This window comes from Vigna unguiculata, chromosome 8 (genome assembly GCF_004118075.2).
Source record: "Vigna unguiculata cultivar IT97K-499-35 chromosome 8, ASM411807v1, whole genome shotgun sequence".
Taxonomy (NCBI): Eukaryota; Viridiplantae; Streptophyta; class Magnoliopsida; order Fabales; family Fabaceae; genus Vigna; species Vigna unguiculata.
Genome location: NC_040286.1, coordinates 21,611,260 through 21,623,805, shown reverse-complemented (window position 1 = coordinate 21,623,805; position 12,546 = coordinate 21,611,260). Strand labels below are relative to the sequence as shown.

General features: G+C 38.6%; 1 protein-coding gene across 2 annotated transcripts; it reads right to left on the bottom strand.

Annotated features, from left to right (window-relative positions):
• Positions 1-1,041: 1,041 nt before the first annotated feature.
• On the bottom strand, positions 1,042-12,546 carry LOC114193141 (serine/threonine-protein kinase MPS1-like). 2 transcript variants are annotated; one of them, XM_028082845.1, is made up of 5 exons: positions 12,076-12,546; positions 10,435-11,360; positions 8,809-9,009; positions 8,251-8,412; positions 1,042-1,822 (listed from the first exon to the last, which is right to left on the bottom strand). In XM_028082845.1, the coding sequence occupies exons 1-5, from the start codon at positions 12,425-12,427 to the stop codon at positions 1,247-1,249; spliced, it is 2,217 nt and encodes a 738-aa protein (XP_027938646.1). In that variant the 5' UTR covers positions 12,428-12,546; the 3' UTR covers positions 1,042-1,246. The 2 variants fall into 2 exon arrangements, with proteins under 2 accessions (XP_027938646.1, XP_027938647.1); XM_028082846.1 differs by having other exon boundaries at positions 8,251-8,400.

The window sequence follows — 12,546 nt, the reverse complement described above, 5'->3', positions numbered from 1 at the left end:
ATTTGCATTTGCACAGTCAATTTCAATGTAAAACTAATTAATTGCATGATCGATGTGTTTTATTGTGACTGGGAAATCCAATAGGTTTTGCAACACCGCTAGAGGATGCTTTTGATATGACAAAACATGATCTCGCAATACATTATCCCAACCACATCGGCATTGTATTGGCTTAAGAACAAGGATGTCAACCGAACGAGTAGTGTTACAAGTAGTAGTTCTCCATACCCTATCTGTTGGATAAATATTCATCTCATACTCGTCTCCATATCCGTGCAGATATCCGTTATTCGAGTACCCGCATATTTTTTTATTATCCATGGGTACCCAAGGGCATTCACAAAATAAAATTTTGAAATATTTAACCACATATTTAATCGTAAATTCAAATAAAATACAATACATAACATTCATAAAATTTCAAACAAAGTATAGTGTTGAATAACAAGTTACAAAGTAATGTAAATTTTTTAAAACCAATTGATAAAAAAATAACTTATTCAAAATCAATGTGTTAATATTTTAATCATTTTTTTTAATTTAAATTAGAGTACAACATGTACATATCCACGGATGTCAATACTATGATCCTTGTACTTGTCTCGATAAAATACGATATTAAAAATATCCATATCAATTACTCGCGAATATTCATTTCCAATATTCAACATAATCAATTGCATAGCTTCCTCTCAATTACTATAAACATAAGTAGAAAGGCATTTTATTAGTATAGAAATACACAAGTTCTTCCGTATAACCAAATGGTAGGAGGAGAATTATAAACAAAAACCGGGAGAGATTCACCTCTGAATTTCACCACATTTCATTCTTTTCGATACTAATCTCTCAAAATTTAAATTAATTGAAGAGATTAGTCTCTTCAAACATACGTTTTTCCGTACTACAAACCTAAAGATCAAACTCCTATTGACACAGGACTATTTGTCAACCTTGTAACACCTTTTAAAGTTTGATTCACGTATTTATAGATGACCTGTAATCAATTATTCAATTCTACACATTAAAACACTTGAAAAATGAGGAACACGATTTAGGTACCATAAACATGAAAAATGTCAAGACAACAACTCTATACCTTCCTTTTTAGTAACAAGTACATCGGAAGAATAACCACTGCAAATTGGAATGAACCAATAAGAAATCATTAGATTACCTCACCTCTTCAGACAGCTTTTGACAAAAAATCACAAATTCCCAAAAGAAGCTAACACGAAACAAGCATCTATTCTTCATCCGAATTTGGAAAGCGTTTCTGTAGTTGAATACAAAGTTCTGATATTCGGGATAGCAATTTACGCTGTTGGTCTAGGGAGTTTAATGAATGAGTACTAGTTAATTCTATGGGATTATCAAGCACCTGTTGAAGTTGAAGACAGAGCTGCGATGCTTCTGGGTCATTTTTGCAAGTTTCAGATATAAGTTGCAGCAATTTAAAGGTTTGATCTTGGAACAAAGATTGATCACATGGAACTGGTGGAACTAGAAAAGGATGCTGGAGCAACTGAGGAATTCTCCACCTTTCATTGCGATCCCATGCTAGACATTTTTTCATAAGATCCAGAAGCCAAGGATTTGAAACTGGTTCGTACATAATTTCGTGATTTGGATCAGTTATAACTTTGAATTTGGCCCAAAATGTCTTGTAATCTGAAAAGGGTGTTCTCCCATATACCATTTGATAAAGAATGCAGCCAAGGGACCAGATATCTGATGGCCGACCACACTTCATGATGTTTCCACTCGCATCACTCTCATTACACATAAATGCTTCTGGTGACATGTAACTTAGAGTACCAACCTACAATAGAAAGAAAACTAAGTAAAAATTTAACATTTTGTGATACATTTGATCTGTTAAAGCTTAGAAATATATGGGCCACCTATTCACATGACAGGTACATCTTCTTGCACCAATAAAATTTGTTGGGTCATCTCTCATTTACTCCGGAATGGGCTTTTAGTAATCAATTTTTTAATATTCCAGAAAAACCATCACGGAATAAATGGTAGTGGCCAATAATTTGATTGGGCAGTCGAAGATAAGCCCTCACATGAATTTTAAGATGTCATAGAGTTTGAAGCTACCATGTCCCCATTGTTCAGTATCCAAACCATGGGCCTTGAGTTGGAAAACACATATAGCATGACAAATACGAAGGGGCATAATGGAATTACATAAAACTAGTTATTGGAGAGCAAATATCATGCAATATATTGGTAGAAGGGTGAGAGAAAAAAGTTAGCTTTTTCTTCTGTTAGGTGTGGAAAAAGGTGTGAATCTCTGTAGGAGCACTAGCCTAGGCTTTACAGAATTCATTCTGCAGTATATTCTTGTCCACTAATAATATATATCATATCTTTCTCCATCTTAGTCTGTGATAGAATAGTTTATATTATTTTCTGAAAAAAAAGGCTGTTTGTATCTATCCCGGTCAGCCTGTCTTGTCCAATGAGAAATCACTTTTGGGGTAAGGAAACACATCTCTCCCTCTACTCTGGCATTCCTTTTGGAAAGTCCTGTCCCTAGATTTAAGCCATCAAGCAAAATAAGATGCGTAGTAACCTTAATGTTGGTATGAGATCCTTCCGTGCTATAAACAGGATGTTTAAGCACATCATCAGGAACTTCAGGACCTTCTCTCTTTACAACCTCAACACCTTTCTTCAGCATCTCAAACTTAATATTTTGTCAGGTATGTGTCTCCCATAGCGTTTTTCTGTAGAGTTTTAACTACAAATGATTCATTGTTTGCCTCCTTGATTTTAGCCTTCATAGGGACACCAAGAACCGCAGCTCCATTCAATAATCCATCTGTAAGGACCTTTCTCACATCTCATTATAACACCAACGGTCTTGCAGAATCGAGAATGCAAACAAGCTCAAAGCTCGGATCAACAACCTGAAGGCCATTGTAAAAAGAAACATATCTTTATTTTCCAGGCGGTGAAAATTTGAATTCCGCTTGGTAATTTCCCTTTGCATTTTCAAAAACGTCATTGTATGAAGGATCACAAACCACAATGACTTCTTTCCCTTGAACCATGTTTGAAAAAAATGTGGAAGCTAAATAAATCCATCCGTGCAAATCAGCAAGGATGAAGAATGCTCCGTATCCCGCAAATTCGTGTGATATCACTCTAAAATCAGTTCATGCGAACACAAGATGTCACTCATTTCCGTCTTCATCAACCTGCATGCACAGTGGTATCCGACGGAGCCTAAGGAATCAACGCAAGAGGCAAAGCCTTTTCCAAGTCACTGTATACTCTAGACTCCCACCACAGCATTAGACCTCTCTCTGTAACTAACTCTCTAACTAGGCCCTGTATATTCGGGCCTGCAGGTGTATAAAACTTATGAGGCTTCCTTATGGAGATCAGGAACCTATCACTCTTCCTATGAACTTCACCATTCACATTCAGCTGGATTTTTTTTTCTAATTTTTTTTTGTTCTTTCTATTATGGAATATGGAGGAGACAAACTCTGTAACAAGATCCTTGGATAGTAATTTCTCTCTAACAAAATGACAATCAATTTCTATATGCTTTGTTCTCTCATGAAACACCGGATTGGAGGCAATGTGAAGGGCTGCTTGGTTGTCACAATATAACTTCATCTGCTCATTTTCACAAAATTTCAACTCTTGAAGGAGTTGTTTAATCCATACTAGTTCACATGTAGCTAGAGCCATAGATCGATATTCCGCCTCTGCACTAGATCGAGCAACAACACTTTGTTTCTTACTTTTCCAAGATACAAGGTTCCCTCCAAGGAATACACAATACCCTGTGGTAGATCTTCTATCAATTGGACAACCAGCCCAATCTGCATCACAATACGCTTCAACTTGAGTACTTCCCTTGTTCTCATACAACAATCCTTGTCCTGGGTTACCTTTTACATATCTGAGAATGCGAATCACAGCATTCCAATGATCAATGTGGGGATTTTGCATAAATTGACTAACAACTCCCACTGGATAAGAAAGATCAGGTCTTGTTATAGTAAGGTAGATGAGTTTTCCAACCAACCTTCTATATCTCTCTGGATCTGAGAAAAGTTCACCTTGATCTCTTGTTAATTTTTGATTTGAGTCCATAGGGCTATCAATGGGCTTGCAATTTGTCAGACCTGTTTCTTCCAAAATATCAAGAGCATATTTTCTCTGTGCAATGATGACACCTTCTTTTGATTGCGCCACTTCAATACCAAGAAAATATTTAAGACGACCCAAATCTTTGGTCTGAAAGTGGCTAAACAAATGGTTCTTCAATTGAGCAATTCTAGTGATATCATTTCCTGTGATAACAATATCATCAACATAAACCATAAGATAAACACATTTGTCAGGAGAAGTATAACCATAAAATACTGAATGATCCGCTTCACAACGTTTCAATCCAAAATTCTGCACAACACGACTAAATTTACCAAACCAAGCTCGAGGAGATTGCTTCAAGCCATAGAGAGAACGATGCAACTTACAAACTAACCCAGACTCCCCCTGAGCAACAAACCCAGGAGGTTGCTCCATGTATATCTCCTCTTCCAGATCACCATGAAGAAAGGCATTTTTAATGTCCAACTGATACAGAGGCCATTGGCGAATGGCAGCCATAGCAAGGAAAAGACGAACAGAACTTATTTTAGCCACAGGAGAAAAAGTATCACAATAGTCAAGACCGTAAACCTGAGTATACCCCTTAGCGACGAGACGGGCTTTGAGTCGGTCTACAGCGCCAGTCGGACCAACCTTAATAGCATAGACCCATCTACAGCCCACAGACTTCTTACCAGGAGGAAGAGAGACAAGTTCCCAAGTCCCACTGTGTTCAAGTGCTTGCATTTCATCAATCATGGCTTGTCTCCATCCAGGATGACCAAGTGCCTCATCAACATTCTTAGGAACCTTAATGGTAGACAAGGAGGAAACAAAAGAGAAATATGGAGGAGACAAACGATGATAACTCAAAAAGTTATAAATAGGATGTGGATTACGAGTAGAGCGAGTACCTTTCCGAAGGGCAATAGGCCAAGTGTGATCGGAGTCAAGAGAAGATGAAGAGGATAAAGGATCCATGATTCGAGAATCTGGTGGAGAAGGATTTGAGTCACAGGGGTCTTCAGGCAAGGAAGGAGTCACTGGAGTGCGACGCTGATATGTGAGAAGAGGTGGTTGAACAATGTCATTGGCATTTTGAGGTTGAGTTTCAGGAAGAACCAAGGGATCACAGGATGGTAAAGGAAGGACTTGTTGAATAGATGAACTCTCCTCCATGGAGGACAAGAAAAAAGGTGTGTCCTCAAAGAATGTAACATCAGCAGACATATAATACCTTTTGGTTGAGGGAGAATAACATTTATACCCTTTCTGAAGGCGAGAATATCCCAAAAAGACACACTTAATAGCCTTTGCAGAAAGTTTATCAAGACCTGGAGAGACATTATGAACAAAACAAGTACATCCAAACACACGTGGAGAAACACGATACAAAGGATCATTTGGAAAAATTATCGAGTGAGGAATTTTATTTTCAATAGAAGAAGAAGGCATCCTATTGATTAGAAAACAAGCAGTGAGGACTGCATCTCCCCAATGATGAATAGGAACATTGGTATTCAACATGAGAGAGCGTGCAGTTTCGATAAGGTGTCTATTCTTTCTTTCGGCTATGCCATTTTGTTGTGGAGTATGAGGACATGTTGACTGATGTAAAATTCCTTGGGAAGATAAAAATGAGGAAAACGCAGCAGAAAAATATTCCTTAGCATTATCACTTCTGAGAATTTTAATTGTCTTCCCAAATTGGTTCTTAATTTCATTAAAGAAGGACACAAATATGGATAAAAGTTCCGATCTTTCTTTCATTAGATAAACCCAAGTACATCGAGAGAATTCATCAATGAACGTTACAAAATAGTTAAAACCAAAAGAAGTGACACGACTTGGTCCCCAAACATCAGAATGAACAGTAGAAAAAGCAAAATTACATCGTGTCTCAGACTTTTTAGGGAAGGAAGATCTAACATGCTTTCCTAACTGACACGATTCACAATCTAAGGCTTGAATGTGTTTGAGACTCGGAACCATCATCTTCAACTTAGACAAATTTGGGTGACCTAAACGATCATGCAAAAGTTTTGGGGATGAAGTTGCAAAACAAGATACTGAGGAGCTTGGTTTTAGGAAATAAAGTCCCCGTGACTCATGTCCTTCTCCAATCAGACGACCCGTACCATGTTCCTGTATAGCAAAGGAATTAGCAGTAAAGGTTACAGAACAATTTAAGGAACGAGTCAATTGACTCAAAGAGATTAAATTATAAGGACAATGAGGAATGTACAAAACAGAGTTTAAATTTAGTGAAGGTGATAAAGAAACTTTGCCAATTCCTTGAGATGCCACTTTGGATCCACTTGCAACAGTAATAAAATGAGGACTTTTGGGAGAGGAAATGGAGGAAAATGAGGAAATGTTACCAGAGACATGATCTGAGGCACCTGAGTCAAGAATCCATGGACTAAGACCTTCCACAGATTGAGAGATGCATGCAGTTGACATTGAAGAGGATGGGTCAGGATTGTTGGATTTCTCAGATTTGTACCTCAAGAATTCTTGGTACTCTTCATCAGAAATTCTAGATTCTGAATGATCAGACTTGGACACATGAGCAGCTTTATCGGGAAAACCATGTAAGGAATAACACTTGTCTTGGGTATGGCCCATTCTATTACAATATGAGCATTGAGGACGCCTACTTCGACCACCACGTCCTCCACGGTTGCTCCGACCTCCTCCTCTTCCTCGTGGTGCTACCATTGCTGATGTTTCAAAAACATCAGTTGAACTTTCATCTTTGACCAATGTAGGTACACGAAGAAGTCTAGTAACTAAGTTGTCCATCGAAGGGATTTGATCACCGGCTAAAACTTGATCACGCACATGATCAAAAGTCGAGTGTAGGCTCCTCAGAATTAAGACCATGTAAAACTTATCAAGTTTTTTGTTGATATCTTCTAATGAATCAGCCACAAAAAAACTCTTCAATTCTTCTACTGCAGCCCTAGCCTTTCCGATATGAGAAACCATATCATGATTGATTTGTTTGAGTGAGGCTACTCTTTGAGTTGCATCAAAGAGGCGTTGAATGTCGTTAGCAAAAATATCTTGTGCCCTTTTCCAAAAAGAGAAGCATGTCTTGTAAGGTCTCAAAATGTCTAAGACCCCTTGCTCAACTGATTGCCATAAAACAGCACACAACTGAAAATCCAATTTCTGCCACTTAGGTTTCTCTTCCTCTGAAATATTAGAGACCTCTTTTTCAAGATGATCATGATAACCTTGACCAAGAAACCACAACTCCACCGAAGCTGACCAAGAGGAGTAATTTTTCCAGTTCAGTTTCGCAGAGGTAATAATAGGAGTAGCTGATAGAGAGGGAGACATTCCACCCGTAGAAGCCATTAAAAAAAAACTTAACTTTTGAGAAGAAACCCTAGGTTCAAGATATGGTCACCGAAACAGAGAACCAAGAGCAGATATAAGACCAGGAGGCTCCGGCGAGACGAACGACGGTGGCGCGGCGCGATTCCGGCGCCGGGAAGGCGGCGCGTGGTGTACACGCGCTTGAAGGTCGCCGGAGAGAAGCGGAGCGTGGCGGCGCGTGCGGAGGTTTCTGGGGACGTGACTTGCGGGGATGGGTTGCGCTCCTCGAGGCGCACCTAACCCTGACTTTGCCGGAGTAAACACGCCGGCGGCGACGGCGACGACGGCGGACGGCGCGGCGGACGGCGGCGGACAGTGGCGGAAGACGGCGGACGATGATAGTCACTGTGACAAACAGTGAAGATGAACCAGACTCATGTTCTGGCTCTTGATACCATCTTGAAGAGATTTCAGATAAATGAAACAGTGAAAAACTACATTGTTACTGTTTTACTACTGTTTATATAAGAAGATAGTAAGCAGAATACAAAGAGTCAAGGCCCAGTCCTAACCCTAACCCTAAAGAAAGGATCCCATACATGATAAATAAAATATTACATCTCAACAATTCACACCATTATCTTTCATTTCTTTACTTCAATACAATAACCTTATTGTTCCTAGATTGATGGTTGTAGTACAAATTACTTGTGCTACTATATTTAGAACTGCAGTCATCCTGGTTCCTCCTAAAAGCTGCAAACTGAGATTGATAACCATGGTACATGAATGAAATACCTGTGAATCACGTTGGATGTTTGTTGTATCACTCATTATTGCTTTGGCTATTCCAAAATCAATCAGTTTTAATGAACCCTTGACAAGGAGGAAGTTAGCTGGCTTTAAGTCAGAATGCACAATACGTTCTTCATGAATTGTGTTGACAGCCTGAAGAATTTGCTGAAGAATTCAACAAAACAGTTTCAGATGTATACTGTATGCTATCCAATAAATAAAGAACATAAGAGAGAATAACAAAATACATCCATGAAGATCATTTAAGTAACTAGCAAAGTGCAAGGAAAAATTATTTGATTCTTTTGAACATCATTATTAACAAAAATAAGTAAGTTTTTGGTTTGACACAACATAAAAGTTGCTTCATATAGAATTTGAAACATGAAAACCAGACCCGACTAGACACCCGAACGTAGAAGTTCAAAAGAAATTGGTTCTCGCATACTTTTGGATACTCAAACATAACATCCTGTAACCGCTGAACTGAAAAGTAATTATGCAAAATGCAGATTCAGAGGAATAATAAAATATTTTCAAGGTTACTTTGCAAACTTAAACCTGCCAATAAAACCGAAGCCAATTCGCATCTATGGTCTGGTTGTTCCCATCTAGTTCCTTCCACTTTTGAGACAACATATGAGCCAAATCAATTTCCCCATATTCAAGCACCATGTATATGTACCCATCATCCTTGACTCTACCATCTTTACTACTGAAGGAGCCATTTATGACTCCCTCAAACAAAGCCTTGTCAGTCACCTAATTTACAAGAGTAGGTAAAAATGAATAACACTATAAAACAAATAAAGTAATCATATCCATCACAAATACAAAACCAAGAAAATAATCACAAGTAAAATATGTTACATACAAATTGTTAAGAAATAGACTTTAAGCCTAACTCAACATCACAAAATTGATTCATAAAATGAGGTTTGCACCCATTTATATACTGTAAATTATCCTTATCTCTAATCAAAGTGGGACTTCCAACACACCCAACTCAACCTCCAAAACCGGTTTGTAAGGTGAGATTTGCACCCATTTATATATTGTAAATTGGTCTTATCTTTAGTCAATGTGGGACTTCCAACACACCCTCTCATACTAAGGCATATACATCTCAAGCATGGGATCAGACATTAATAGGTGGTCCGATAGCAGTCCGATAGTAGATGAAACAATATACTCAACAATCAACAAATTTCATTAGGATAGACTCTAACTCATGGCTCTAATACCATGTTAAGAAATGAACCTTATGCCTAACTCAACCTCACAAAAACGGTTTATAAGGTGAGGTTTGCATCTACTTATATACTATAAACTGGCCTTATCTCTAGTGCATGTAGGACTTCTACCACAAATCAACCCAACATATGCATCACTATTGTTTCTAAATGCACATGACCTCTCAAAGATAGCAAAATAATGATTTTTTTTTAAAACACACAAAAGTCAAACCCCTAAGAAGGAGTTGATGAACAGAAGCCAGTAACATTTCACAAGAAAGAATATAACCCTAGAGAGAGATTGATACAGAAGTGGAAGCCCACTAGAAGACTTGTGTGCATGGTCAACTTAATAATTTGTATGTAAGAGTGAGCAAAAGTAATAGATAACATACCTATCAAATTATCCTAACTGAGAAAATATTTTAACCAACATTGGGCCACCCATAGCAATTATATATGAGGAACATGGTAAAACCCGTGTCAACAACATGGAACTAAGATAACATTTACCATGTGAAAATAACACATGAATTCGATACCTCATTTAGAAAGAGAGAGAGGAAGGGGGGGAGGTGGTGGCGGAGAAGCAACATCCATTTTCATTATCCAAAATTATTGCCATGAATTTGGTAGTAGACTAGGGACAATGTAGATAAGAAAAAGAAGGAAAATGCATGCAGACACTACTTTCTGATCAGTCCTTGACTATCTAATTAATTCAACATATACAAAGGAATATTTGAAAAAGAATAGAACCTCCAGCCCCACACAATTGGAGTGTATAAGAGAAGAGGAGAACCCAAACTATTGAAAGAAGACAAAGGAGGGATGTGGGACATAAAATAAAACAGACAGAATTCACTACATGGTCGGGGAGAGAATATAAAACAGCAATGCTTTAAAAGAACTGCCACGTATAATATTCATAACAGAAAAAGGATGAGTGTACCTCATAATCTATAAGCTGGATAATATTATTCTTTCCTTTCAGCCTATTTAGATACTCAATCTCCTGACAAAAGCTGTATGCTGTGGCATAATCACGACCCTTTAGTTTTATTCTTTTAAGTGCATAGATAGTACAGTCTGATGAAATCACTTTGTGCACCTCACTGCTTCCACCACTTCCTATCTTGCCAAGCCTTTGATAAAGCTTGCCATTGACTTTAAAAAACAACTCAGGGTCATAAGTCCTCTTTCGAGCAACTGAAGGTCCTTTACAACTTGCATTTTTTTCTTGCTTTTCTAACCTAGAAGATTCCAGCTTCGTATCTGAAGATGAAGTCAGACCCTGAGGCACTATGTTGGTAACAGCTGCAGGCTCATCCCCGTTATTTAACATGTCATTACAACAAGTATATTTACTAGTTTCCTTTAGCAAACATCCTTGTTGCTCCTTAGATGGATCACTGTGCTTAAATGTCAACTTTGCATCATTTAGTGAATTATATTCTTGAACTGCACTTGCCACCTGATCAATTGACATTCTATTGGTGTCTTTCAGAGAATCATATGGTGATTTGGCACCCCCTTGTGTTATAGAATGAGGATTGACATTCAGGTTATCATAAGGTTCTGCAGCCACTTGTGAGTCACTATCCATACAGGAATTAGCACAATGAGTTAAAGAATTCGGCATTGGAGCTGAAGTTGAATGGACTGATGTAGTTGTAGGGCATGGCAATCCCACTACGGAAGATTGTGTAGCTGGTTGACTCAAAAAGTTTTTGAATTGCTGGAGATGATCCTGAGTAACTATTCTTCTCCTTGGAAGCAGAGAACTCTTGCCTCCCTCAGATAACAAACTAGTCTCAGACTCTGCCTGCTGCATATTGTGGTGTTTCACATGTTGACTGAATCCAATTGACGCCGCACCTGTCAATGCAAGTGAACCGATATGAGATCATATGTACTCCATTTCAGTAGCTTTTGAAACATTGACCCCTGAGTGTTAAGAGAGGAAAAAGAATATGTGTGGCAGGGTATAGTGATTGCTTTGGGACATATATCACAACATTAGCAGTTATTTCCAATGCAACAATCCTAATAAAAAGCTTTAGACTAGACTTAAAATCCCGGTTGGTGATATCATGAGTGCAGAAGAATTATTGGCGAATAGGTGCATGGGAACACTGTTGGATGGATGGGACATGTGGGTGATAACGATGAAATCAAGATGACCCACAAAAAGTGAGAGAAAAAGAGTAGCTAGCACTGCACTCTATGATTACGCTTGGGAAATAAATTTAATATAAACGGAAAAAAGGGGAAATGGAGGGTGTGTGGAAGATTGTGACTCATTCTCCTACTTCCCGGGTCCTTTCCGGATTTGTCTGTTCTGTTCTTCTTTTGTTGTTTCTACCATTTATGTTATTTCGTATCATTGTATCTGCTCTCACTAACCTAGCCTTTTTCATAGTAAGAAACCCATATTCGATACATAATATACAATACAAGATCTCTTGTCTTGGTTCATCAATTGTTGTGAACTTGAAGGTTTGCTTGAGTCACTTACAGGTCATTATTCTCAATTTGAAGTTAAAGAAATAGAATTGCAATTAATAAAAAAAAAAGGTGACAAAAAAATTACCATGCGGCTGTGAAGTGGCATTGTTACTCTCAGTTGAAAAACGAACCTTCTTGTGCGCACCAACACTATGAGATTCCACCGGCAGAGAGGGTTCGTTCTTGCAACCATCCCCGGTGCAGGTGTCCGAAATCGACGGATGTTCCTCTTGGGACTTGTTCGCGATGTTTCGGTGCGCCACCATGGAGCGCCGTGGCCTCAAGGTATGCAATTGCGTTGAAGCTGAAGAGGCATTAACGGCGAGAGGGCGGTGGCGCTTGAGAGCAGCTTGGACTTGTTTGAAGAATTCCGGAGAGGAAGGGGAAGAATCGCGCGTGAGAGAGAGGTTAGGGTTCTCTTCCATCGAATGCCGCATTTCTAACCCCGCATCGGGTTTTCGTCGTCAGCGTGGTGATGTTGATCCATTCCACTGCTGAAGAACAGTGACGCTATGCTTCCCAGTTCAAAATGGAAGACACGGTTCTTTTTTTCTTA